Genomic DNA, 25,087 nt, shown 5'->3' on the forward strand with positions numbered 1-25,087 from the left:
GGCGAACAGCTCAGTTACTGCGGAATCGGTTGAGCGCAAGAATCACTCGACAAAGACGAATGACAGTGGTGCGCAGACGCGCGAAAACACGTGGAAATTCAAATGAGAGAAATCCCTTTTCGTCATTTAAATATTCCCGCCTTTAATCTCGTAACGTTCCACGAGCAAAAACAAGAGAACGTAGTAGAAACAGGCGAGCATCACGTCCGACTAAGAAAAAATGTGACAAACAGTGAAAACCGTTTGAAGAAGTTTTTACTTATTTTATGGGATATTGATGATCTTATTAATTTTACCTTATCAATCAAATCGAATGATATTAATCGACGATTGGTACGCGTGCCAAATCGTTGACTTTTATGGACATTCTGTTGATCCTTTCATCCATTCACCGTGAGACACGCAATTATCGGAAGCTAAGAAACTCGAGATTATTTCCTGTTTTCAGGTGAGTGTTAATGTTAACTTTTTTTGAACATATGACGTCACTGTTATTAGAAATCAGTAATAACTGTACCCACAATTCTTAATGGATCCTGTTTTTTTTTTTCATTATGCGACTGCGCTGTCAAATTATATTTAAAACGAACAGCGTCCCTTTCGATATGACACATACTATACGTATTTAACGGAACGTGAAATTTATCTTACACAAATTTCGCGGTTATTTCTTGTAATGCGTTGCTCTGTCGCAATGTTTATTGCGGTCCCGTAGTACCGCGTTTTTTGTTGGAACAAGATGGAAAAAATTGCTAAAGTCATTTTCACGAATACCCCACGATCCGTAAGCAGCAGTCCAGTCGTGAGAGTACGAGAAAATTACCGGTGATAATAATTGTGAGAATAACAAAGGATAAAAGAAAGAAAGAGAACAGGAAGATAAAAAAGCGCGCGGAAACATTAAACATTATTGTGTATAGGCAAGTCTAAATATAGGGAAAAGACATAACTTGAATTTTCGATAGAATTTCAGCGGTATTAAGAATTACGTTAATTACGTTAAGATTAACGTTTGTAGATTATCAAGGTTCATTCGCAACAATAGCGGTAGGGGTTTGACTCATTCATTCTATTTTATATCTGATAAAGATGTCATTGCGTAGTAGAACGGAGATGTCAATAAAAAATATAATCAATAATAGGCCAACCTATTGCTTTTCGTATTTTGATATCAGATGGAAGTTATTTTTCCTGTTGTCATACGTCAACTCGTATCTAATTTCAAGAGGAATAAATATCGGTGGAGGAATGAAAAAAAATGGTAGCAAGGACAAGAAGAAAAGAAATCAAAACGAAAAGAAGATGGAGAGAAAGAATGCAATGGCTGCGAAATACATCATTGGTTAATTATCATAAATTTAAATAATATTCTTACGAATACCTCGCCCTCTGGAATAATTGACGACTCACTCTTTTTTCTTCGTTCTCTCTTTATTATCTCTCATCTCGCTCCTCGTCATTTCGTCCGATCTACGCGCTTTTAATTCTCGCTGCTCGGTATATTCGTCTATTCATTTTTTTAAATTATTTTTTATTTCACCCCATTGACAATAACCAATATACTTTTCTGTATGTTAATGAGTGCCCGTGAATACAAGAGAATTAATTAAAAAAAAAGTAATTTCTGACATAACACAATTTCATTTCCTCTAAAAAAGTTCATGGATAGTTAAATAAATCCTTTATCTCTTTCTTTCGTCATTTTTACACTTGCTCTGGTTTTTATCAAAATAATGTCACATTTCCCGCAGACAATATTATTATAGAATAGAGTTCCCATATTATTATTATTATTAGTATTTAGTAGCAATCTTACAATATTATATAAACATGTACTTGTCAACTGATCGAATGTATAATAATGCCAATAAGATATTATCAGTCTCAATTATCGATCTTAAGATTAAAGCTTGTTAATAAAATCACAGCAAGACGTCACATTAGCGAAGATCCGCCGATAACAGTTGCGATACGGGAACATCGAAAATCCTTAACTACGCGCAATCTATTTCTAACAAGTCGGCTAGATAAAAAAATTAAATTTGAAAAAAAAAGTCTGGCTCGCTTCCAAAAGTAACAGAGTAAAAATACAGAAGCGTTAAAGACGTAGATTGTGAATTTTTGTTTTCAACACGACGTACACGAACGATACGTGCAGTAGGACGTTACCTCCGAATGCAGTTATAAATAACTAAATAACAATTTATTTATACATTTTTACGTAAAGAGTTCGAAAAAATGCACAGTAAGCCAATACGGATAGCAATTAATAGTATTTTTGCACGCGATATGCTTTAAAGCAAGGGACGACGCAGAGTCCCAAATAAAAATCGACACATTCGTGGTGTGATCGCCTTATATAATTTTTTTTCAGCACACTACACACAGTTTCGTAACATTTTTTTCTCGGTATTTACAATTTTACAAAATTGACAGGAAATGTCTGTTTCTGTGACAGGAAATTACAATGGGCGCGAGGGTATATTTCTGACGCTTGTTAAAATAATGACTCAACTTCATAAGTTTTTCTCACTGTTTCTTTTATCAATTGAAGCCGAAACGCGCGCATCGTCAATTTTCCATTTTTCTTCGTCCCCTATAAACAGAATACGCTGCAAATGGCCACATTAGGGAAAATGTAAATAAAATATTTTTTACACCACGTAGTACTTTTCCTGATAGACTCTACGTCAGTTATTGATTCAACCCTATCAGACAGTCAGGCGATATTTTAAACATATCTATAGACAGAGTGAGCCATTGCAGTAATATACTCTTTAAAAACACATTCAGGAAAGCCACTGCAGTAGCGTACCATTTAAGAAGGTATACGCCAAAGCCATTACAGCGAAGTTTAGTAGCTAAAGTGCTCAGGATTAATCGCGATACTGCTGCATGTGACTCACGTACGATGATACATGCACGTGACCACAAAGGTCCCTTTCGCGGCGTTCCTTAAACATTTTGAGTCATCGAATGATTGCGTCCGGTAAATATCGTCATTATTCAATTGGACATTTCGTTTGACGAATGGCATTTGCCTTAAAAGAGAGTTGGCCCTTCTTCGTCGTGGAAATTAATGAGAACCAGGGGCCACATATAACGACCTTTATCATACGTATCGTTTACCTTCGTATTTTACTACCGACAGTGCAAACGCTCTCTTTGCTCTCTGTCAATTTAATATAATTATTTATTTTCTTCTCCTTTTCACTCTTACTTATTTCCTTTTCTTTTTTTTTCTCGTACGAAGATCCTCTCTGCCTTGGTGGATCCTGAAGCAGGATGATTACCCGTGCAAAGTTATACTGGAAGCTACTCCACTCCGGGGACTCGAAAGGTGTAAGTCCAATTTTATCATTCTACAATGTTTCTGTGGCGCAGCAATAACAGACTATTTACTCGAGTCCGAAAATATCCGATAGGAGGGGCTTTCTCTGTGGCTGCTGTGCATATATATATATATATATATCCAAGTTTTACATACTCCAGTTCTTCGGATTGGTGCACATTATTTATTTTCTTTTTCCAATCTCCTTCCCTTGCATCATCCTCTAAGGCCTCTGTGTGATCAGAGCAAGTAACTAAACAAAGTGGATAAACAGGAATAACGTGAAAAACATTGAATACGTTTAAATGAACGTAGACGATATTTTTTTTACAATATTAAACTATAAAAGCCTCCAGCTCCGAAGTAATCTGAGAACGTAGATTCATGGTCGTTCCTTTTATCAAGTGTCAAAGTAAAGCAAACGTCATTGAATTCTTTGGAAAAGGAGATACGTATGTCCAAATCTCTTTCTCCCTCTCGCCCCTCTCTCTCTCTCTTAGTATCCTTTAAACTCTGATATCCACGTATATGAAAGAAAAAAATTACATATTGAAATGGCGATACAGTGCAATATCAGAACGATAAGACTTACTCTATCTCCTGAGGATATCTCCGACCACGTGACACGACACAAGCGGAGCCACGTCCTTCGGCATCTTCACGAAGAAAGGGAAGGGTTCGCGCGATGCACGATCCTTAGATAAATTATTATTTAAATAAATAAATTATCCTGTCGGCGCGTCGCTGATCCAATATGTATTCTTGAATATTTGAAAAATGTAAATTTACCTACTTCGACCCAATTTCAATTCAAAACAGTTGTACGAATTAAATTTGATATTGGAGAAAAACTCGGGCTTGTACTTTTTTTTTATCGTATCCAAGAAATAATCGATACTCCCAATCATTTGCTGATCAAGATGATCAATTTGATCAAGTGTTTTTACCGCCAGTGTATACTGTGCTAGCATATGCGTAATTCACATATACAGTAAGTCAGTGCTAGAGTTCTGCTCGATAGCAGGAACTTTTTTTTCAAATTTCATTCGTACCATCTGTCATTATTGCAATCTTGTATCGCTTTAGTTTTCGAGAGTTATCACAAAGATACTTTGATAAGACACGAACGAGTCGGTGCTGTTAACTTGTGACGGGTACAGAAGTCTCTCGTCGTCCCTTAACGATCCATTGGGGGTTTTGAGTCTGTGAAGAAAGGCCGTGGTAATTTTTTCCCTCAATTTAACACAGTGCCAATCAAAGAATTATTTGACACTGTGAACACAAGTCTGTCCGATTGCAACATGTTCCTGCCAAATAGCAAATACATGTCGGTAGGTAATTTTTCTATATAAATTCATAGAACAATATTGTGACAGGTATACGTACCTACGACATTAAAATGTCACACTCGGAGATACAATAGTCATAAAGAATCTGTCGTTGTACGTAGCTATTACATTGTTGATTTTAACATCGTGACGATCCAAACGTAGCTGTCACTTGTAGTAAATGGGGAATTTTTGCATAGTCCTTGACAAAGACCCACGAATATTATATGCAGGATCGACAGTTTGTAAGCTACCGATTGCAGCGTATAAAAAATTACGTTAACTTGGCGAATACTCGCGCGAGCAAGATTTATTGGCAGAGAAATCATTGACAGAATCTCTCATACTTTTTCTTCCGGTTTAGCAAGCCACTTTATTCAATGATCGTATTTCGTAATATTCAGGGTTTACCAATTGAGCTTGCTCTCTCTCTATGTTATCTGTGGTCCATGATGCTGGACTGTCGGTGTAGACGAAACGAAACTCCTACGAATGCTCGGTATAATCGAATCTGACGTAACTGTTGTAATTCGTTGAACGTATTTCCAAAGTGTGACCTTAGGCGTGAAAATCTAATGATTTTCAAATTTGCCGATTCAAGGATGACAATTTCTAAAGGATTCTCCAGTGTCGCTCGTTGTACCTCGGAATAAAATTGTTGCGCCCTTTATTCACTTTTTCTATCGCTTTCAGATTCTGGCTGGTCTGGCTGCTCATAGCGGACAGATATCCGTCGGGCTCTCCCAAGGATTCAGCGCTGTGCTGATACCGAAACTGTTGGAGACAGACTTTGCCACGGTGTCGCAGGCATCTTGGGTCGCCAGTCTTGGTGTCATATCAAATCCATTGGGTGCGGTTATCGCTGGCCTTGCTGCCGAATGGTTTGGACGCAGGTCTGCCGTTGCCCTGGCGACATTGCCACATGCAGCTGGGTGGTTGCTCATCGCATTGTCGACCAACGTTCCCATGCTGTACGCTGGCAGATTTATCAGTGGACTTGGTACCGGTATGGCGAACGGCCTGTACCTATACGTTAGTGAGGTGATTGTTTTGTAAAATTAAATTAATAACACAACTGTCCGATACAAGAAGGAGCGATGAAATAATTAATTTTATATCTCACAGGCTGCAGCACCGCATCAAAGAGCCTGGCTTGCCAGTTCGGGCCCTGCTATGGTTTCCTTTGGGGTTCTGATGATATACAGCATGGGAGCAATAACGACGTGGCAGAGAACGGCTGCCATTAGCATTGGACCAGCTATACTTTCATTGGCACTGTCCAGGCTAGTTAAATTAATAAATTATTATCGTCATTGCGTCTGCTTGATTCGCAAAGTGGTCAATTAAATTCACTAATCTCAATCTTCGTACAGACTGCTACCTGAGACTCCAGCGTGGTTGGCAGCCAGAGGTAGAATGGACGATGCCAAGGAGGCTCTGTTCTGGCTACGTGGTCCTGGAAGGACGACGGAAGTCGAGCATCAGGAACTTTGCTCCTCGAATAGTCAGGATAAACATAAGAAAGACGGCATCCTAACCGCAATTTGGCGACCCAACATGTGGAAGCCGTTTCTCATCCTTTTCTTCTTCTTCGCGTTTCAACAGTTGTCCGGGATTTATGTGATACTCTTCTACGCGGTGACTGTCCTTAGTGAGATTGGAGTTAGCGTGGACGAGTACCTGGGCAGTGTAGGAATAGGTGTTGTACGTTTAATATTCTCAATAGTAGGCGCAGGCCTTGCTAGGACATTTGGCAGGCGACCTTTGGCCTGCGCCAGTGGATTAGGAATGGCAGTATCGGCAGTCGGTGTAGCTTTATCAATTAGATTTAATTTTCCTTCCTGGATACCTCTTATCTGTATAGGCGGCCACGTAGGAGCTTCCATGATAGGCTACCTCACTCTACCTTGGGTCATGACCTCTGAACTATATCCTCTTAAGTTTCGAGGTACCCTCAGTGGCCTCACCACGTGCTTGGCTCAGATCTTAACCTTCGGAGCTATAAAATCTTATCCTGACGTCAGTGCTGGTATCGGCTTGGAAGCCATTATGTGGATTTTTGGCGGCGCCGCTATGCTTGGTGCGATCTTCGCTATGACTATATTACCTGAAACACGTGGCAGGAGCTTAGAACAAATTGAAACTCTGTTTTCGAAGAAAAAGGACAACGACGACATTGAATGTTCAACTCCTAACTTAGAACAAGATATCAAGAACGTCACCCTTAGGAAGTTCTCTTTGATTCCCGACGACAAATGCTCGACGATAAAGACCAGTGCCTTTGGCTATGACAATTTCTGTCTGGACATGAGTCTAGAAGGTACGGAGAAGCCTGAAAAGTCTTCAGCACGCGAGATCAGTAAGAGGGAACACTTCTCGATAGAGCACGCTTATCTATAGAGCTCTTACGAACGTTGTGACGGGGAAATCATTGAAAATATATTTTGGATGATAATACCGAAAAACCTTAATCAGTATTATGAAAAAAAAGCATTCCTATATACAAAACGGACACTAGTCTATACTAATAGGCAGAGCATCGGTAAAGAGAATTCTTCTAGATCAATTATTCCATTAGTTGGAATATTATTTGTATTGAAAAAAAAATAGACTTCCTTCATAAGTAACAAGTGAAACCAATGTCAAATATTCACTTAATCGTTATATACTAATTATAATATACATGTAATTATCGTCGTTGAACGAACGAGTTACTTTAAATCACAATACATTTTATTTATTAAGAAAAAAAAGAAGACTATCATTCAAACAATCATTGACTATGGTTATACGACGGTCTTAAATTGGTTTATGTTAATACTGATCTAAAGGAATTGAGCAATCCCAAATATTCCTTACAAGTATGAATGTCTACGATTTATCAATCCCTTTAAATCATTATAAATATACTGGTCGTGTAAACGTAGTCATTATTTCTACGATATATTACACTACGTGTGCACTGTGCATACAATAGACCTATACGTATACTTTGAAAACACATGTGTTCCCGCCATACAAACTATCCTTGACTTCGCTCCTCTCATGTCATCCTGATACTCGAGCGCGTTACTGGCAGCCGATCTTCGAAATTAAATAACTTATAAAACTACCTGATCGTGTCACCTCCTCGTGGCCGTGCTTTTCCGTGAATAAACACTCGATTTCGGACCTTCCGCGCCTCTCACAGAATCCTCACGTGTGCCTTTATATTCTCCTTTCGTATTATCGTCTCTTCCCTAGGCCCATCTTGTTCCGGACGTACCAGGACGGGGAATGGGATACTCTAGCCCAGGTGGTAACGCACCGAGCAATTATTATACGTAGTCCAGGAACAAGTTGTAAGATTTAATTCAAAGCGTTGTATAATTATTATTGAAATGTACACTCCTGCTCAGGATCTGCACATTTCCTACTCACCGATTAGGTTCTCCTGTTACGTAAACGAAATTTTCGAACCTTTCCCTCGATTTACACGATTGAGGAGTATATATATATCTGTATATATTCAGGTTTAACTGGGACGTCTCGTCGCCAGATGTCGCCACTTCCTCGTACAATATACTACCCTAGTCAACGATGGTGATTTTCGACCCTTTCGGTCGTATTAAGCGTGGCTGGATTTTACACGAAATGCCTCCACGGTCTGCGTGCTTCTTTGATACGTATTCCGGCGTCTCGACGCAATCCATGGCGACCAAGACGTCGAAATGGCGAGAATTCCTCAACGCCCGGGTCGTCTGACGCCATTGACATTCAATCCTGAATATTCAATCGGTTAGTTGTAACTTAAAACATTTATTTCTAAACCTGGACCATGGATACTTTGGCTGTGATATTAAATCTATACGCGATGGGACAGTGGATCAATTGCTTTTGCAGATTAAAGAATGATAATTAATACAGCTTTACGGTATTTAAAATAGTATTTTTATTGTTATGCCTTATCGCTCTACTACAGCAATTATACTTTAGTACTATCCGTAGTACAGAGTATTTTATACGCCTAAGATTTCTTAAATTGTTAAAGTCGCTTTTTAATAGGCATTGATAATTTTATTATTTTATCGGCGCGCCAAATGGCGTCCATCACCTTAATTAGGTCCTAGGTCGACATCCTGACAATGAGTCTATGTGCGTCTCGTTATTATTGATAACACCCCCTCGGTTTCAATTGTTAGAATAAAGTGACAGAGAGAGAGAGAGAGAGAGTTTTAAAACTTTAAATGATCACACGGTCAATAATACAGCGACCGTTTTTACCTGGATACGTTGACGCCTACCTCCTAGCTCTTCGTGTTATCCCAATTGGGCGTCTAGAATTTTTAAGGCGTCCCAGGGCGGAAATGGCGTTGCAAGAGTACCGCGTACCGACGCCTTCGGATTGCACATTTGAACCACAAAAATTAACGTGCACAGACGTTGCATCTTGTTAAGTTTTTTTTCTTTCATTTTCCTTCCTCCTTTCTCTCTCCCTCTCACTCTCTTTATCATTGACTCTCTTAATATGTATACATTACTTGCTCGGTATTCAACAACGACGAATAATTGAACGTGGGTAGTTATTACACGTGCTGGTGTACATGATCGTGTACAATACAATACAAAATACATATTTGTTACATAGTCGACCTGTATAATACGTACACCTTAGAAAATAAATAAATATATATATATATATATATATATATATATATGTGTAAAAAAGAAAAAAAATTATTCCTCTAATCGATTAGAAATCGTGGTAAGTACTGCACATGTCGAAAGAAACAATATTCTTCTTTCGATTTTATTTATCGATTCCTATCGTTAACGACACGGAATGAATTTTGGATTAATTAGAGAGGGTTTAGTATTACAAAAAGATAATTAAATTGAAATTAATCTAAGTTTAACTTTAAACTGTCTTCTTGACAATCCCAGTGTTAAATCCTAGTGCTGGGACTGATGATAATTGTATGAGACCAAGCGAAATGTACAAAATTAATGTCAATACAGTATAGTGTGTGTGTGTATATATATATATATATATGCATATGCATTTATACATATATCAATGTGAATAATTCGCATTGAGGCAGTCGAGGCTTCGCTAAATTAATTCACTATGAAAATATGTAGTAATATCGATTGCGCATATCTAAAGTACGTATGTATTAGTTTCCCTCAACAACCTTATTCCCTTTTATGTTACTCATAGATTAATTATGTACAGGCGCATCGTGTCCCTTTATCGGTAGGGAGAATTAGGACAATCGCCCTTATAAGTATTTACAAAGCGAGAAAAGAAAATGAATTTTACGCGAGGCATTTTCTTTTTTAGAAACGTCAACGAATAAGATCTATAAATTCCACGTGTAGTGTGTGTATTGAATAATTGTTTTTATTGCTAAATTTTCATTCTCTTTTTCCATTCTAGGACGAGAAACTCGACGTTGTATAATTTTGAAAAAATAAAGAAGGAAGTAAAACAACTCATTGCAATTACGAGACGTGATCGAGGTGAAATCATTATATAATTATGGAAGACAGTCAATCTGTGACAGCAAAACTTATACGATAATGGAACATTGTATTTATGATATAAATACATTTTTGTTTTAATAAATGCCATTTTTTTAGCACGACGTCACACGCCGAGAAATCAATCGTCATCGATACAAAGTATAAGTGAACTCTTTTTTGTCCATCGTTAAGCTCGTTATAAATTAATAATAATTGTTAATGTTTATGGAGAAACGATTGTGCTTATTAACGTTGTTACGAAATTACTAATGATTTAATCAAAACGGAATTCCTCGGACGCGGCACTTTTCAAATGCCAGCGCGATTCCATTGACTTTTATTTTATCGTTACGTGTTAATTCAATATATTTATTATGCGGTTCTAGATCGTTCTGCATTTCGCGTCGGTACGAATTTATTGTTCCAAGTGCAATGATATGGGTTTTCGTACTTTTTAACTATTGCGAAATACCCGAGGAATGGCCATGAGTGTTTACTATAGATTTATACCCATTTCGCAGTATCAGAATATACTATAATTGAGAATCACGTTATTAGAACTGATTATCTAGAAAATCCGCTTAGCTCCTACAGGAGTGTGTAAGACTGTTCTCTCCTAATGCATGGAATTACTTAGCATCTAATCCTCTCCTAAGTAACTGTCATATACTATATCAGAATATACTATTCTCATTTAATATAGATGTCATGGAGAATTGCACAATGGAATCGGATTAATTAATTAGCGCCTTGTTTCATTGGACATCCGTAATAAGAGGTACAATGAATATAGAGTTCTGGAATTTTTGTACTCTAATTGTCATTCCTGCTTTTGGAAATATTGTATTCTTATATCCTATTCCCTCGGGAATGCCTCTTTGCGGATTGACATATTAGTTTTAGCTGATTTAGTTAGTAATATGAAAATATCGTTAGCACTGGTGCCACGTATATTGTCAATGTTACGATTTGCTTAGGGTGAACTATGCCTATTGTAGCTGTAGTAATAGTAGTAGTAGTGGTAGTAGTAATAGTAATAGTAACAGTAGTAGCAGTAGCAGTAGTAGTGGGAAGAGTAGTAATGGTAAACTTGCAAAGGAGTACTGATTCTCAATTGACAATCTTTGATCGCTTATTGTGCATTATTTAATTATCAGAACCCACGATGCACCAGGATGTGACTCTATGCGAATATTGAGAAGAGCCAACAGCTAGACCAGACTAATCGTGCAGCTTCTATATTACCCCTCATCGTATCAACATTTAAATCCTGGAAGGATCGACGGTCTAAGCGTGTCAGTTGCTGTCAGTAAAATTCGGAGTCTGAACTGTGCTGTGAATCTCCGGTGCGGCCGTTTAGATAGACCTCTGAGGTTTGTTGTATGGACGGCGATTGCTGAGCAGCTTCAGAAGTTTGGCCTGAGAAATACGTAGAGTATCAATGACAATTGTTATTTTATATAAGAATATTATAATTTAGATAATAAAATAAGCATACCGTGAGCTGCGAGGATTGTTGCTAGACAACGTGCTACTGCTGGATTTGGGGCACAGGCCAAGGCGGGTGTCAAACCTTCAGCATCTACAGCGACAACACTTGCCCCTAGTTGGAGCAATCTTCTAGTGATCTGAATGATGAATTATTCAGTGTATTATTAATCGTTCATTTATTATCTAGAGTATGGTTAATCAATTATTCCTTTTACTTACGTTAACTAAACCATTTCTCGCAGCCAAGTGAAGTGGAGTACGTTGCTGCTTATTGACCATGTTGATAACAGAGGTTTTTAATTGCTGTGTGCTATCTGTACCTGACCTTAGGGAATCTATGTGGTCCAAGAGAAGAGATGCAGCTGCCGAATGACGTCTCTGGCAGGCGAGATGCAAGGCAGTGTTTTTACCAGAATCCACGGCACGGACGTCCGCTTTCCATTCCAATAGTAATTCTGTCAAGTTAGATCAAGATTTCAGTAGGGTTTCCTAGGTGTGAGATATATCAATCATTTTTGTTATTCACTTCAGAACCTACCAATCGCATTGCATTGTCCAGTGACAGCTGCACTAAGTAACGGTGTTCGACCACTGTAATCGGGAGACTCTAGACCTGCTAATTCAGGCCCTACAGAGCTCAAAATTAATCTAGCGCATTCTACAGAACCGGCACTGGCTGCAATGTGAAGTGGAAGCCTTCCGCCAGGTGTGTCCCTAGGGGCAGCGACAGTCTGGCCTCCAAATTTATTTATTAGGAGATCAAGGCAATGCGCAGAACCCTGGTGCACAGTGCAGTGTACAGCGGAGAATGGATTACCTGCAGAAAAAAACATATATCAACCATTCTCACGAAATTTATATAATACTTTTACTACCTACCCTCTAATGAATCTATAACATTTTGTTCTAGGAGATATTCTACGCAGTTGGAGTTTCCATTATAGCATGCCCAGTGTAGTACGGTGCATCCTTGGTCATCCTTCAGCGTAGCTGCTTTAGGATCAGCCTTAACTAATGCTGCTAGAGCTTTAAGTCTATAAAAAAGAGTAATGTTATTATGCTGTTGTTAGATATTAAAAGAAAGTAATTCTGTTTCCAGGTGCAGACCTTCCACATGCAGCAGCCAGGTGTAACGGAGTTTTACCGTTACTGTCCTGTGCGGCAACTCGTGCGCCATGTTTTAGAAGAAGGTCTACGAGCTGGTGATTATAATCCTGGATGACTGCTCGGAAGAGAGGAGTGTGTTTATTGACATCGGGTAAATTGCAGTCGGCTTTATATCTCAATAATAATGTTGCACAGTCTGTATGACTATTAGCTACGGCCAGTGCCAGTGCAGTTCTTTGCTTAGCATCATAGCGATCAACTACAGTAGGATCTTCTGTGTTTTCCAAAAGAAGAGTTAGACAATCGGAATGTCCTGCTGCAGCTGCACAGTGTACAGGTGTTCTTCTAGTAACGGAGTCCTAGAAAATATAAGAACAATGAATAAATTCCTCTGGGACAGAGAAAAAGAGGCATACCTGCACGGAAACCGATGTTCCACGTCGTAGTAACAGCTGGACACATTCTCTGTGACCCTTGTACGAAGCTAAGTCCAGGGGATGTTTCCCTGTGTCTTCCTTAATATTAGTGCTTGGGAACAATGGTAAAAGTAATCTCAGGATCTCACTATGACCATGGTAAGCCTAAAAATTGAATAAGCTTTTAGAATTTTGAAGATTATGGGTCCATCTCCCTGGAGATTACTTACGGCAAGATGAAGTGGTGTCAGTGCTGGTGAAGGTGGATCCTGACGATTTGAAGATCCAGAACTGCATTGTAAAGCTGCATTTCCTGGAGGTGATGCCTGTAGGAGAGCTTCCAAACCTGGTTGGTTTCCACCTGCAACTGCATAGTGGATTGCAGTGAATCCACGTTTGTCTCGTAGACGAGGATCCGCTCTGTGCTTTAGCAGATACTGAACGCATCTGAAAGATTCAGAAATACAAAAAACGTACGGAAACGAGAATATGATATTGGATATATTATAGGATTCTAATGCTTACTGTGCACTTGAGTCCTGAGGATTGGATGCTGCAGCTGCGAGATGCAAAGGTGTTGCACCATTGACATCCTGAGCATTAGAATCACTTCCAAATCCAACCAGAGTAAATACACAGAGATAATGTCCTTGGCTAGCTGCATAATGCAGGGCTAATCTATTATCGTTATCAGTAAGCCTGAAATTTGCGCCACTTGATAACAGGAGATCCAAACAATCAACGGAACAGCCATAAGCAGCCAGATGCAAAGGTGTACGTCCTGCAATGTCCCTGGAATCTATGCGTCGACTGTCTACCTGTAGTAACTTCCTGCAAACCTGAAGAGCATACTCGTGTTAAGCAGACATCAATAATATATAATATAATATCTTACCTCTATGTGTCCTGCTAGACAACTTAAATGTAACGGTGTACGCTGATCCGCATTCCGCGATGCTGGGGATGCTCGGCATTCTAACAAAGTCGTCGTCAGGCACTCGTGTCCGAACCTAAGAATTATAGAATGAAGCTTCACTGTAAAATGAACGCTGAATAACATTCTTAAATGCATCTCTTCGGATATACCATGCAGCAACGTGTAAAGCAGTGTTTCCATTCTTATCCTTAATGTCAGGTGAGGCGTCAGCATCTAGGAGACTCTTGGACCTGGTGAACCTTCCATGGATGGCAGTCATGTGCAATGGTGTACGTCCATCTTCTGATTGGACATTTATCTTTGCACCAGATCGTAATAGAGCCTCTAAACAATCTACGCCATGAGTGCTCGCCGCAGCAACGTGAAGTGGTGTCTGCCCTCGGTAGTTGGCAGCCTCTGAAAATCTTTCCGTTTTTTTTTTGGGCTCTCAAAATATTATCAGGGTACTTACCGATATTAGCTCTATTATGAATGAGCTCTGAAACAGCATCTGCGTGGCCATTCAGGCAGGCTACGTGTAATGGTGTATTTCCATAGACATTTTTTGCTTCTATATCTGCACCAGCCTCTATAAGGATTCTGACACATTCTACCTTGCCCGATGCAACTGCAGCATGGAGTGGAGTGTAAAGTTCTCGATCCTAAATAGAATATTGAAATCTTTGTACATGATAAGCTCAGAGAGGGATAGTTTCTTGGTGGATAACAATAGTACATTACCTTAACGTCCACATCAGCTCCTTTGTCAATCAATAATCTTACAACAAGATCGTGTCCCATATGTGCAGCATAGTGCAAAGCTCTTCTGTCTTTCTTATCACACGCATTAACAACACAATTGTGAGAGAGCAGTAAATCCGTCATCTCCAAGTGCCCATTATAAGTGGCATGATGAAGACTTGTTCTACCACCTCTGTCAGTTATATCAATATTGAAGAAAAGTGGAATAAGAAGTTCAGCACATTGAACTGCGTTATTTGCAGCAGCAACATGCAATGGAGTCTGCCAACTGCGATCTCGTGTATTAACATCTGCCTTGTGCCGGAGAAGACTATCCACTGCAAGTTCATTACGGGAGCAACAAGCTCTGTGTAATGGTGTCAACCATTTGTTATCTTTACAATTCACAGCAGCGCCATGAAATAATAAATTATCTATTATAACAGGATCTCCTCTGGAATGAACAGTATAAAAAAGTATATAGTACTTGTATGTTTTTTTAGAAAATATATCAGCAAAATATCAGTGTTTTCTTTACTTGTACGCAGCAGCATGGAGTAATGTTCTCTGCATGTTATCCTGCCAATGTACATCTTCTTGTCTAGATAATAGTGACAGAACCTGGTGGACATCTCCTAGGAATATAGCTTGGAGCAGCAGAGGCTATAAAAGAAACACAAAAACTCATCAACACACGATTTAACATATGTGTTCCAAAACGTGCCCAAAGTCTATGGGAATATTTAAACTTTTAATATGAGATATGAGCACGGAAGGAGTCCATAATATTTCTTTAGATAATTGGACATTATACCTCCTCATACAGCTGTTGCACATTCATTATTACTATTTGAAATAAATAATACACTGATCAGTTCTCTCTAAGGATCAACAAACGCGACTTTTTGATAAGGCCTGATCTGTCACCGGCGCAATTAATGTTCTATAAAACCTTTTAGCCGACATATTTTGGCCGTGTTAAACAAAGGCAATCTCCCGCGGTCTTGACACTCTACAGGGTTATTCTTTTATCGAAATAAATATGCAAATTTCCAAGGAAAAGCGTAGACAAAGAATGGATGAGTGCTGTATTTTTAGCTATGAACGTTTGGTCCGGCTTGGCCAGCTAGATTACTGCAGGCCTGAAATTATCTTCTGGAGTTATCCTCGCTGAGTTATCTAACAGGGATGCTTGGATACTTTCCATTTCCTGTTATCCCCGCTATTGTAGAACCGGCAGTTTCGATTTAGAAAGACGGTCATGCTAGATCTTTTATGAAACTTTAATGAATACTCTAAATTTTATACGTCAAGACTTCTGCAGGAAGGAAAGAAGCTTACGTGACACTTTTTATGATGGTTTTATTTATTTAATAAAACATTACTTTATTGTAAGAAAAATCTAAAGAATTTTATGTCATGTTCCAGATATCTACAAGGATTCATCGAAGAATGATTTTATCAAGGTGATTCCTGATGAATTGATATTCACATTTGATACATTGTATCCTCAAAAACAGCAGAAATATTTGAAAATATTGAACATTGGACTTAAACCATATCCTGTGCAAGTCTTACCACCGGATACTTCTTATTTTAAAGTTTCCAACAGTAGTACGGTAATAATTTTGTTTTTTCATGTTCCTTATTAAAAATGCATTTATTGCAATTCTTTCTACAGGTATGGATATCTCCAGGTTTGTCACTAAATCTCAGAGTTATCTTCTATCCTAAAGATGTTAGAGAATACAATGATGTTCTGAGACTTCGATGTCTTTACAATCAAAATTTGTTTATTAAAATATTAGCCAAACCTGAAACGTTATTGAACTTTCCTACTAGAGTAAATTTTGGAAAGGTTCTATTAGGGACTGTGTAAGTATTCAAATGACAGAAATTGTTATAAGATGTATAGTTCTTTTAGCTAAATAACATTTTTTTATGTTTCAGAGTATCTTATAAATTGCCAATACATTCATTCCCAAGTAAAAAGTTCTCTTTTGCCATTCTAATACTTAGTGATGAACCTAGTGTCACTGTAAATCCATTACAAGGTAAATTGTGGTCATAATTATATATTATTATGAATCTTCATTATTTGCATTTCCAAGTATATCCTCAATTTGCAGGGCATTTGTGTCCTGGACAGGATCCTGTGATAGTTCAGATCAATTACAAAGCCTTGAGATACGTAACAATCACATTTGATCTTCAAATTTATATACCAGAAATATGCAAGTCACCTTTTGTTATAAATTTCATAGCATATACATGGCCCGAGTTACAAGTAAAGGACACACATAAACCTGTTGAAGAATTCACAAAGATTGAAGTTGTCAAAGAATCTGACTATACAGAAAAAACAATAAGAAAGGCCAAAATTTTATCCCCAAAAGTAGAGTTCTCAATGAAAAAAGAACTAAGCTACGAAGATCTTTTATTGAAGCAATTGGGTCAAATACCTTTGTACAGTTTACATGGTGTAAATTGTATATTGAATTATAATCTTATTCAAACGCATACCGTAGATGAACTAAGAGGTGAATTAATTAAATTATTACAACTTAGATTAATTATAAATATAATAACTATTGCTATGCAGGTCCTCTTAATGATTACTTTTACAATGATGCAAGAGAAAGAGATAAACGTATAGAAGAATTTTTTAATAGAGTCAAATCCTGCAATCATGAAAATGATTCAGCAAAATTTTATCATAGACCAAAATTGGGTTTTCAATTGGATCAACTACAGAAGGAAGAGATTGATAGAATAATGATAGAACGTCAAGAACATTGGTCAAGGTACAGAGATGCTACAATAACTACAGCAGATGAGGAATTATTGACGAGACAGGAAGCAATGAAAATTAAACAGAGAACATTAAGAAGTTCATTGGATGTAATTAATATTGTTAGATTTCTTAAAAATACTTTATACTGACATTTATCATACCACCTTCTCCATAGAATCCCAACTTCATAGCTCCGTATAAAATCACTGATGACTGGTTTCTGCGTTATCACATTATTTCACAGTTTATTGAAGCTGCAAGAACCATAGTCTTAAAAAATCGATTAGAAAAAGTTCTTTGCAAATTGAAAAAGTTAAATCCCAAAGTTATCAGTGAAATTGAGATATTCGTTGATAACAAACAACAAGAGTATCAACAAAATGAAAAATATAAAAGTCGAGAAAGGCTTAGAGAAGTCGAAAAATAAATAATGAACATTTAAAAAACCATTTGAGTTGGGATTTTTTAAATATTAAAGTTATCCTTTCTCATCGAGAAGCACGTGTTTCCGTTTATCACAATGGCTACGTTCATCATGAAATAATTTTCCGCTTAAAGTTGAGCCTTCTGTTTATTTTCATGGATAAATAACTGTTGAATAAATAAAGATATTTAAATACTCATAAGGTATTGATTTAGAGTTTTGAATTTTCCTATTACCTCGCACTTGACTATAATTCCTTTAATTTTTTATAATAATTATTTGTAACCTTAATTAATTTTACAGATGGATACAGATTGCACATTTAATTGCAACGGGAAAGTTAATGCAAATGATTGGCAGTTGAATAGAGGAAATTCATTTTTACGTGGCGAAATTGAAAATGTTGTTCTCTCTCATAAAGAATTCAATTATGCTCACATGCAGGTTGAATTGTTTGGTTCTACTGTACCAGGAGCTACAGCAATTTTCAATTTGAAACATTTCATTAAATGCATGGAGTGAGCTTCTAAATTCTTTCATTTTCTTTATACTACCTCCATACATGAGTCAATGACTTATTTATTATTCATTATTTTTTTTCAGAATGAGACTAAAAATACTTAATAGGCACGAAACGTATCACCATCTACCAAACAATATGCACGAGGATAAGACAGACTTTTATTTAATAAGAATCACAGTCTGTGAATTTCTTGTATATATTCGCTCATACTTAAACAGGTGATACAAATTTATTTTTAATTAATAAACAGAACTTTGATGCAAATCATGTTTCTATTTTTAGCATCAAATGGAATATAGATGCACAAGACTCAATTAGTGCAGAATTGGAAAATGATTTGAATGAACTATTAATAGTCATAAAGAATTTTTTAGGAAGACTCAGAGGCATTCCAGACTCAACATTTCATTACACAGCTTCCACTTTAGGCAACAAGGTCTTACAATTATTTTAATACAATTAAAAATATAAACCTTAATAAAGTTTATGTTAAATGTATGTTCTAGTGTTTACAACCAGAATTTCATATGTATCACATGCATTTAGAATTACGCTGGCTTTGCATAACACTTATCTACTCTCAAACAGTCCCATGGAAAAATTCTTGCGACAATAATCCTGATCTCGATATTGTCTTGGGAACAGTGATTAAAGATCTTATGTATATAGCCACCAAGTTATTTGAAAGGGTATGATAACAATAAGGATTATAATCTTTAAAACAAATCTGTATTATATTAAAATTGTTCTAGATTCCATTAGCAGATTTAAGACAAAAGACTCCCTACACCTGCACATGTATGCGAGAACTTTGGTTAATGCTACAGATATTTATTGACAATCTCTCAACACGTTCCAATGCCAAGGTACTATAAAATAATAAAGAAATTTATTTCACAGTAATTATCCAACAAAATTTTTGATACAGACATTTTGGGATCACATCAATACAACATTGAGTGAAGTCTCTGATGTAAAGAATCTTGAACTCTTTTCCATTTGGATGATTTATCACATGGCTTTATTATATGGATACAATAATGATGGTGTCTATCTAGATTCTGGATCTGCTAGGGTAATTAAAAAAAAGAACGATGCAATTAAATTTAATTCCAGAGCTCATTTACTACATTTTTACTCTTTCGTTTAAAGATCAAACCAAACTATGACCAAGTTGAGAAGGTCCTCAAGAATTATGTGAACAAGGGTGGTAAGGATGGTGAACGAGATGATATTGATGAAGAATTGAAAGTGATGATTCCTTTATTGAGAATTTTAATAAGTGAATGGTGGCAACCGCGGCTCCAAGTTATTTATTTCCTATGGGATTGCTTTCACCGTAGATTAGATCAACCCTTCCTGATGCAGACATCAGGACCCTGGACAGTGTCCCTAGAAAAGTAAGTATCCTATGGTCACTTCCTTTTGTTCTGTTCCAAATAAAAGGTACAATAATTAATAAGACCTGTAGAAAAACACCAGCGGATATCCTCAAGCAAGTGAAGGAAAGGATAGAAGGAAATTTTGAGCAGAATAAAGAATCCAGTTATGGAATGTTTCTGCGTTTTCTAGGTAAATGCATAGAGTTTAAGTTAAATGACAGTTTTAATTATTTTTCACTCTGCTATCTAGGTAGTTTCTTAAGGAGAAATTACAGCACGAATGATCCAAAAGTTTGGAATCAAATAAAAGGACGTGTATACTCAAAGTTCTCTGAGAGTAAAGTCAAAGAATTTTCCGAACCTGGACTCTACAATTTTATTTCTTTATTTCTCACACTAGCTGTCACTACGGACACAGAAAATGTGGTACAATATTTTTTCGTTCATATGACAGTCCACTTCAATCTTTATTCTACCCAACGAAACATATTATCTTACAGTGTTCGATGATGTTGAAGCTACTCCCATCAATATCAAAACTTCCAAGTAATGACAGTAAAAAGCGAAGTTTAATTTGGAAAGGAAATTTAGCAGTTGTGTTATTATACAACGAAAGAAGAATTTCATATTACACAGTCACTGCAGCATGTATACCAGTGGTACGTATCTCAATATTATACACAATACTTTTAGAGCTTCAGTAAAGAAACTTTAGGTAAACGCAATGAGCTGCTGTAAGGATGAAGCAACTAGATCAATAATGTCCAGCTTCGTGGATGTATTGGGAGTTATCCTGAGCAATAGTGAATCGATGAACCTTGACGAGTACACTTTCATCGATGGCTGGGTCGATCGATATTTTTTGGAATGTCCTAAAAACCGGGCAGGCCCTTTAATTAATTTAATGATTAATGTCTTTAAGAAATGCACATATACAAAGGCTGAAAGTCCAGGTGTCAATTTCAATTCATTTTTACTCTTCATATTCTGTATTCTAAGTCATAGACTGTAATGTTTTTCTCACAGGTATTGAACGAATGCTGAATGCTATGTGGAACTTTTTAGCAGGCAGGGCTCGTCAATTAGTTTTTGATCTTTTATTAGTAAGCCAATATTATGAAAGTGTGGCCGAATTAGCATTCCTCTTCACTCTTCATGCTGTGCATTATCCTGCAATGGCGAAGAAGCACAGTCATTCTGCAGTGTCTCTATTTCAGCATTTCAGCACGTCCATTATGATAAAGGATATCAGGTATAAATCATATAAATCTTACCACACTAAACTACTGTGTTACGTCCCCTTATCTTCATGACTGTATCATACTTCATTTAGGATAACACGAGCCTATCTTACATTAATTCTGGAGAAGGAAGAGGAAATAAAGAATTTAAGAGTTCTAATAAATAATTTTGATACTTTTATTATACAGGTGAGTGAAGACTGATTAATTATTTTTAACGTTATGATATATATTCTTGTTTCATTTCAGGCATGGATAAAATGCTCTATTCTAAATAACGATGAAACGCATGAACAGTCTGTCTTTTTGAGAAAGTACGTGGCTAATATGGATCAGATAAAGAAAGTGCTTACAACTGTAGATGAACTGCAGGAATTTCAAAATGGTCCTAGAGCAATCTTTTTTTTCATAATGATGCTAATGAAGAAGCGAGCCCTCTGTCAGGTATCGGAAAGACGTTTTACTTTGTAATACACAAACCCTCTGGGAGATTTCTATAAGTAACGATAATTTTAGAATCAGCATGATCGTGCTGCTTTCGATGAAAAATTCTGTCTGTACTTTAATAACGTACACAAATGGATCCTTGGACCAATCACCGATGAATCCATAAATTCTGATTTATCAGTATGGATATACCGTTGTATTGGTACATTAATTTTCTGTTGTTCACCAATGCTGTATGCTTCGGTATGTTTTCCATAGATTTAACTGTTTGAATGTTTTACTAATTATCGTATTACTTAAAAATCTAGCCAAAAAATATGCTACGAGATCTGATAGCGCGTACACTTCTCCCACACGAAACAGAAGGACCCGCCTATGTGATTAGTATAGCCAAACAAATATTCTCTCTTGTAATCCTCGGGTTGGAGAGTTTAAACGTGAGGGCGGATATATATTTGCAAGGGCTTATCAGAGATCTTTTCGCTAGATATTTACCACTTTTGATAACAGATACTACTGGGTCACGATCCTGCAAAATATCTGAATCTCTACTCAAGTGTTTCCAAGATGCTAAATCTGAGTTCTTAGGACTCATCCTTGAAATACTTTCTGGCAATTTTATTATTACCTTTGTTCAGAATACAACACATAAGATCTGCTACCTGGTACGTTTACTATTAATTTATTAGAATGATGCTGATGTGTGATCAGGATTGATTTTTCTTCTAAATCAAATTTCAGGTAATGCTATTGCTAAGAAATGTCCTGAAGGCTGGCACAGCTTATAAAAGTTGTGTGATAGAATTAATCGTAACAATTTGTACAACTCGCATTGTTGGATGTTACGTTAAGGTTCACGAACATCATCCTCATAGGCAACAGACGCTAGATTTTATAAACGAAGTTATGTGCAGTTGCTACTACAAAGAAAATGTTTTAATCAGGTTAGTAATCGAATGAAGTAAGTTAATAACTAACTGACTGGATAATTTGATTACAGAAATAAATTTCAAGAGGCTTTGAGCAGAAGTGTGGACAAGTGTCTACTGACAAATCCCCCTCAATCTACTTTTGAATTCATCCGGGTCCTAGGATCGATAAGTCCTACATTAGCAAGGGGTCTTCTGCCCAAAATTGAAAGTTACGTTTATGATGCGAAGATAAAAGGAAAAACAAACATAGCATCCTTAAGGTATAAATAAAATCAATTAATGCTACGTTAAAAGATTGATAATATTATTTCTTGTTAACAGACATTCTCTGGAGAAATTAAGGAATTCATTAGGACTCGTGCGAAATCCTGATAAGATAGAATGATATTTATTATTAACATAGTAAGTCCTTCGCACAGCATCTTCCTGATCTAAATCATGAAATTTGTATAAGTAAAAACAACACTGCACTGTGAAAAATTATAATTTACAATGTGAAATATCAATTTATAAATAATAATTGACCATTATTAATATCTAGTTAACGAGCTGCGCGTACCTCAGAAATAATAAAACGAATAAACTTTTTCCAGAGTTCACTTCACTTTCTATGAGAGTGTCGTGATCGGTGATGCTTCAGCGTCGTAGCTGTAGGAGGTGATCGTCATCCGATAAGCTCCAAACGAGATATAGCACTTCGAGCAGCATTCCTAAGAGATGGTTCTGCGTTTCCACTTAATAAGGACTCCAGTCTCTCTACGTAATCATCAATGTTCTGTATCGTTGCACCATCGTGAGTTCCTGTAAAGCAGAATAGATTTTACTAAAGGTTTGAAGAGAAGTACCTCAAGCATTATGAATTGAACAGATCGCGAAGTGTTTTAGGAAAGTCATGCAGCTATTTTAATAAGAGAAAGTTAATAGGAACCTTGAAGTGGTACTGTGGCGAAGCAACCAGCCATCTGGGAGCGAAGTGAATCCAAATGGCGCTGCAAAGCCTGATTAGTTGTACGTTGCTGACTTGTTTCTGACTCCAATCTGTTTACTGCTGCGTGAAGACTGTCTACGTGTCGCTGTAGCACAGCATTTTGGGCTTCATAGTCGGAAGTGGCTTTGCGAAGTTGTCGAAGTTCTGCTTCACAAGCTATAATATTTTGTAAAGACAATTAGCACATTAAACTTTGTACATCAAATATATTTTTAAGGAATTAAATGTAAAGTTATGTCACCTTTGTTATGATCTAAGAATTCCTCGGTGAAGATTGGAATGTCGAAACCAGAAAAATCGTTATCTTTTTCAGGCTGAACGTCCTGTTAAAGTATGAAAGCCATCATTTGTTTTTTACAATACATCTTTTTTTCTTACAATAGCATCTACGTCTATCGACTTACGTTTTGTTCAGACGCTGGTTCAGTTCCATTACGTTCTTTTTTGGTTTCTACTTGCTTCTCTGTTGACTGTTTCTCACTGAAGAGTCTGTAAGCCTCTGTCTGTTTGTAATCGCTGAATTCGCGGTTGTAACGTTCCTTATCTTGCTCAGCAGCATCCAGATATTGCTGTGAATAATTATAGAAACATTAGAAATACATAGATACAACGGAACCTGATGCTTAACATACTTGTTTGTGATCAGAAGGTAAACTGCTCCATTCTGCTGCTAATAACTTGGTAATTTCGGCAAAAGGCATTGTAGGGTTGTCAGTTCTAACTTTTTCTCGACGATCGTTTAAAAATCTGAAAGAATATTTAGTACTGCAGTGTGGTAAAATATTCTTATCAATATCTTGCATAACTTCCATACCGAAAGTAACCAGTAAGTGGCTGCTTAGGGGCTGTGGCATCCCTTGGAACTTTCTTGCGTTTTTTCCCACGATTTACAGTATTTACAGATCCAGTAGATCCGCTACCAGTTACAATATTACTCTTTTTAATATTATTGTCAGATACTGAATCTGGTACTTTATCCTCTCCACTAGCTGGAGATTTGTCTGTAATGAAGTACAATATATGGATAAGAAGGAAATTAAATATTACTGAATGCCTCTTAAAGGTAATGTATTATTATTTAAATAAGTAATATAAAATCAGTATTACTACTTGAATGATCCTCGGTTTCACCATTAAATGCAGGTGGTTCAGGCCCTCCGTTGCTTTCGGGAATTTCGCTGGGTGCGGCACTTTCGCTCATTTTTAGATTAATTTCATCCAAAAAGGAAATTCATACTGTAATCCAAAAATAATTAAAAATATTTCGAAGTGACATTATTAAGTCATCAAGCGTCACTGGCCATTATCCAACATAATATTACATACAAGAGATACTTGAACAAAATCAAACATTAATTACTTACTTGTAATTCTCACCGTTGTAATTGTTTACTATAAAACATTTATTTTACAGCAATTAAAATTATTCAGACTCAATTTATACTCGTAACAAACAAGCTACCAGGTTATATCATTACTTCAAGCGGCTTCAACTGTCTACAGGATCTTTCAAAGATGGTC

The 25,087-nt window shown here is 36.9% G+C and overlaps 5 protein-coding genes and 1 long non-coding RNA gene across 12 annotated transcripts; 3 read left to right on the forward strand and 3 right to left on the reverse strand.

Annotated features, from left to right (window-relative positions):
• The first annotated feature begins 10 nt into the window (after nt 1-10).
• On the forward strand, nt 11-8,017 carry LOC107271380 (facilitated trehalose transporter Tret1). Of its 2 annotated transcripts, XM_015747318.2 has the most exons (5): nt 11-448; nt 3,254-3,342; nt 5,353-5,700; nt 5,785-5,942; nt 6,033-8,017. In XM_015747318.2, the coding sequence occupies exons 2-5, from the start codon at nt 3,286-3,288 to the stop codon at nt 7,057-7,059; spliced, it is 1,590 nt and encodes a 529-aa protein (XP_015602804.1). In that variant the 5' UTR covers nt 11-448; nt 3,254-3,285; the 3' UTR covers nt 7,060-8,017. The 2 variants fall into 2 exon arrangements, with proteins under 2 accessions (XP_015602804.1, XP_015602805.1); XM_015747319.2 differs by lacking the exons at nt 11-448; nt 3,254-3,342 and adding an exon at nt 4,495-4,662.
• LOC112494888 lies at nt 3,399-5,343 on the reverse strand. The gene is made up of 3 exons (XR_003060830.1): nt 4,718-5,343; nt 3,924-4,534; nt 3,399-3,844 (listed from the first exon to the last, which is right to left on the reverse strand). It is a non-coding gene; the product is annotated as an uncharacterized LOC112494888 (long non-coding RNA).
• Nucleotides 8,018-8,566: 549 nt separating the features above from the next.
• On the reverse strand, nt 8,567-17,900 carry LOC107271378 (serine/threonine-protein phosphatase 6 regulatory ankyrin repeat subunit A). Of its 2 annotated transcripts, none has more exons than XM_025088531.1 (15): nt 17,780-17,900; nt 15,374-15,498; nt 14,836-15,289; nt 14,567-14,756; nt 14,265-14,511; nt 14,074-14,188; nt 13,704-14,017; nt 13,409-13,625; nt 13,179-13,343; nt 12,763-13,121; nt 12,535-12,689; nt 12,194-12,472; nt 11,875-12,110; nt 11,663-11,792; nt 8,567-11,583 (listed from the first exon to the last, which is right to left on the reverse strand). In XM_025088531.1, the coding sequence occupies exons 1-15, from the start codon at nt 17,816-17,818 to the stop codon at nt 11,471-11,473; spliced, it is 3,138 nt and encodes a 1,045-aa protein (XP_024944299.1). In that variant the 5' UTR covers nt 17,819-17,900; the 3' UTR covers nt 8,567-11,470. The 2 variants fall into 2 exon arrangements, with proteins under 2 accessions (XP_024944299.1, XP_015602803.1); XM_015747317.2 differs by lacking the exon at nt 17,780-17,900 and adding an exon at nt 15,650-15,948.
• On the forward strand, nt 15,997-18,099 carry LOC107271384 (cilia- and flagella-associated protein 221). The gene is made up of 7 exons (XM_015747324.2): nt 15,997-16,194; nt 16,264-16,454; nt 16,517-16,710; nt 16,786-16,889; nt 16,965-17,375; nt 17,438-17,736; nt 17,805-18,099. Exons 1-7 carry the CDS (start codon nt 16,122-16,124, stop codon nt 18,054-18,056), a joined length of 1,524 nt encoding a protein of 507 aa, XP_015602810.1. The 5' UTR covers nt 15,997-16,121; the 3' UTR covers nt 18,057-18,099.
• A 40-nt stretch (nt 18,100-18,139) lies between these two features.
• Nucleotides 18,140-23,491, forward strand: LOC107271383 (protein MMS22-like). 3 transcript variants are annotated; one of them, XM_015747322.2, is made up of 21 exons: nt 18,140-18,256; nt 18,357-18,571; nt 18,657-18,794; nt 18,859-19,012; nt 19,083-19,265; nt 19,329-19,442; nt 19,505-19,651; nt 19,729-19,976; nt 20,048-20,148; nt 20,209-20,384; nt 20,459-20,617; nt 20,674-20,911; nt 20,985-21,210; nt 21,292-21,388; nt 21,449-21,643; nt 21,716-21,889; nt 21,955-22,311; nt 22,388-22,590; nt 22,647-22,838; nt 22,900-22,980; nt 23,172-23,491. In XM_015747322.2, exons 2-20 carry the CDS (start codon nt 18,357-18,359, stop codon nt 22,961-22,963), a joined length of 3,381 nt encoding a protein of 1,126 aa, XP_015602808.1. In that variant the 5' UTR covers nt 18,140-18,256; the 3' UTR covers nt 22,964-22,980; nt 23,172-23,491. The 3 variants fall into 3 exon arrangements, with proteins under 3 accessions (XP_015602808.1, XP_015602809.1, XP_024944295.1); XM_015747323.2 differs by having other exon boundaries at nt 20,209-20,381; XM_025088527.1 differs by lacking the exons at nt 18,140-18,256; nt 18,357-18,571; nt 18,657-18,794 and having other exon boundaries at nt 18,884-19,012; nt 19,123-19,265.
• LOC107271387 (high mobility group protein 20A) lies at nt 23,045-25,086 on the reverse strand. Of its 3 annotated transcripts, none has more exons than XM_015747335.2 (8): nt 24,931-25,086; nt 24,674-24,802; nt 24,381-24,567; nt 24,199-24,313; nt 23,971-24,135; nt 23,808-23,880; nt 23,507-23,722; nt 23,045-23,379 (listed from the first exon to the last, which is right to left on the reverse strand). In XM_015747335.2, the coding sequence occupies exons 2-8, from the start codon at nt 24,765-24,767 to the stop codon at nt 23,243-23,245; spliced, it is 987 nt and encodes a 328-aa protein (XP_015602821.1). In that variant the 5' UTR covers nt 24,768-24,802; nt 24,931-25,086; the 3' UTR covers nt 23,045-23,242. The 3 variants fall into 3 exon arrangements, with proteins under 3 accessions (XP_015602821.1, XP_015602820.1, XP_015602819.1); XM_015747334.2 differs by having other exon boundaries at nt 23,808-23,889; nt 24,677-24,802; nt 24,931-25,085; XM_015747333.2 differs by having other exon boundaries at nt 23,808-23,889; nt 24,931-25,085.
• Between the last annotated feature and the right edge of the window lies 1 nt (nt 25,087).

This window comes from Cephus cinctus, unplaced genomic scaffold (genome assembly GCF_000341935.2).
Source record: "Cephus cinctus unplaced genomic scaffold, Ccin1 Ccin1_scaffold0935, whole genome shotgun sequence".
Taxonomy (NCBI): domain Eukaryota; kingdom Metazoa; phylum Arthropoda; class Insecta; order Hymenoptera; family Cephidae; genus Cephus; species Cephus cinctus.

Excerpts from the sequence above, each read along its gene's own strand:
- LOC107271387 (XM_015747333.2), bottom strand. The coding sequence starts at position 24,767 with ATGAGCGAAAGTGCCGCACCCAGCGAAATTCCCGAAAGCAACGGAGGG. Across the intron at positions 24,568-24,673 it reads AACCGAGGATCATTCAAGTA|ACAAATCTCCAGCTAGTGGA; the intron begins GTAATACTGATT and ends ACTTCATTACAG. Across the intron at positions 23,890-23,970 it reads AACCAGCGTCTGAACAAAAC|GACGTTCAGCCTGAAAAAGA; the intron begins GTAAGTCGATAG and ends ATACTTTAACAG.
- LOC107271384 (XM_015747324.2), top strand. The coding sequence starts at position 16,122 with ATGAATACTCTAAATTTTATACGTCAAGACTTCTGCAGGAAGGAAAGA. Across the intron at positions 16,195-16,263 it reads ACGTGACACTTTTTATGATG|ATATCTACAAGGATTCATCG; the intron begins GTTTTATTTATT and ends GTCATGTTCCAG. Across the intron at positions 16,890-16,964 it reads CACTGTAAATCCATTACAAG|GGCATTTGTGTCCTGGACAG; the intron begins GTAAATTGTGGT and ends CTCAATTTGCAG.
- LOC107271380 (XM_015747318.2), top strand. The coding sequence starts at position 3,286 with ATGATTACCCGTGCAAAGTTATACTGGAAGCTACTCCACTCCGGGGAC. Across the intron at positions 5,701-5,784 it reads TGTACCTATACGTTAGTGAG|GCTGCAGCACCGCATCAAAG; the intron begins GTGATTGTTTTG and ends TATATCTCACAG. Across the intron at positions 5,943-6,032 it reads CTTTCATTGGCACTGTCCAG|ACTGCTACCTGAGACTCCAG; the intron begins GCTAGTTAAATT and ends ATCTTCGTACAG.
- LOC107271378 (XM_025088531.1), bottom strand. The coding sequence starts at position 17,818 with ATGAAGTTGGGATTCTATGGAGAAGGTGGTATGATAAAT. Across the intron at positions 15,499-17,779 it reads GAGAAGGTGGTATGATAAAT|CCTCTGCTGCTCCAAGCTAT; the intron begins GTCAGTATAAAG and ends TTTCTTTTATAG. Across the intron at positions 12,473-12,534 it reads TGTTATAGATTCATTAGAGG|GTAATCCATTCTCCGCTGTA; the intron begins GTAGGTAGTAAA and ends TTTTTTCTGCAG.
- LOC107271383 (XM_015747322.2), top strand. The coding sequence starts at position 18,357 with ATGGATACAGATTGCACATTTAATTGCAACGGGAAAGTTAATGCAAAT. Across the intron at positions 20,912-20,984 it reads TACAAAGGCTGAAAGTCCAG|GTATTGAACGAATGCTGAAT; the intron begins GTGTCAATTTCA and ends TTTTTCTCACAG. Across the intron at positions 21,211-21,291 it reads ATTATGATAAAGGATATCAG|GATAACACGAGCCTATCTTA; the intron begins GTATAAATCATA and ends TACTTCATTTAG.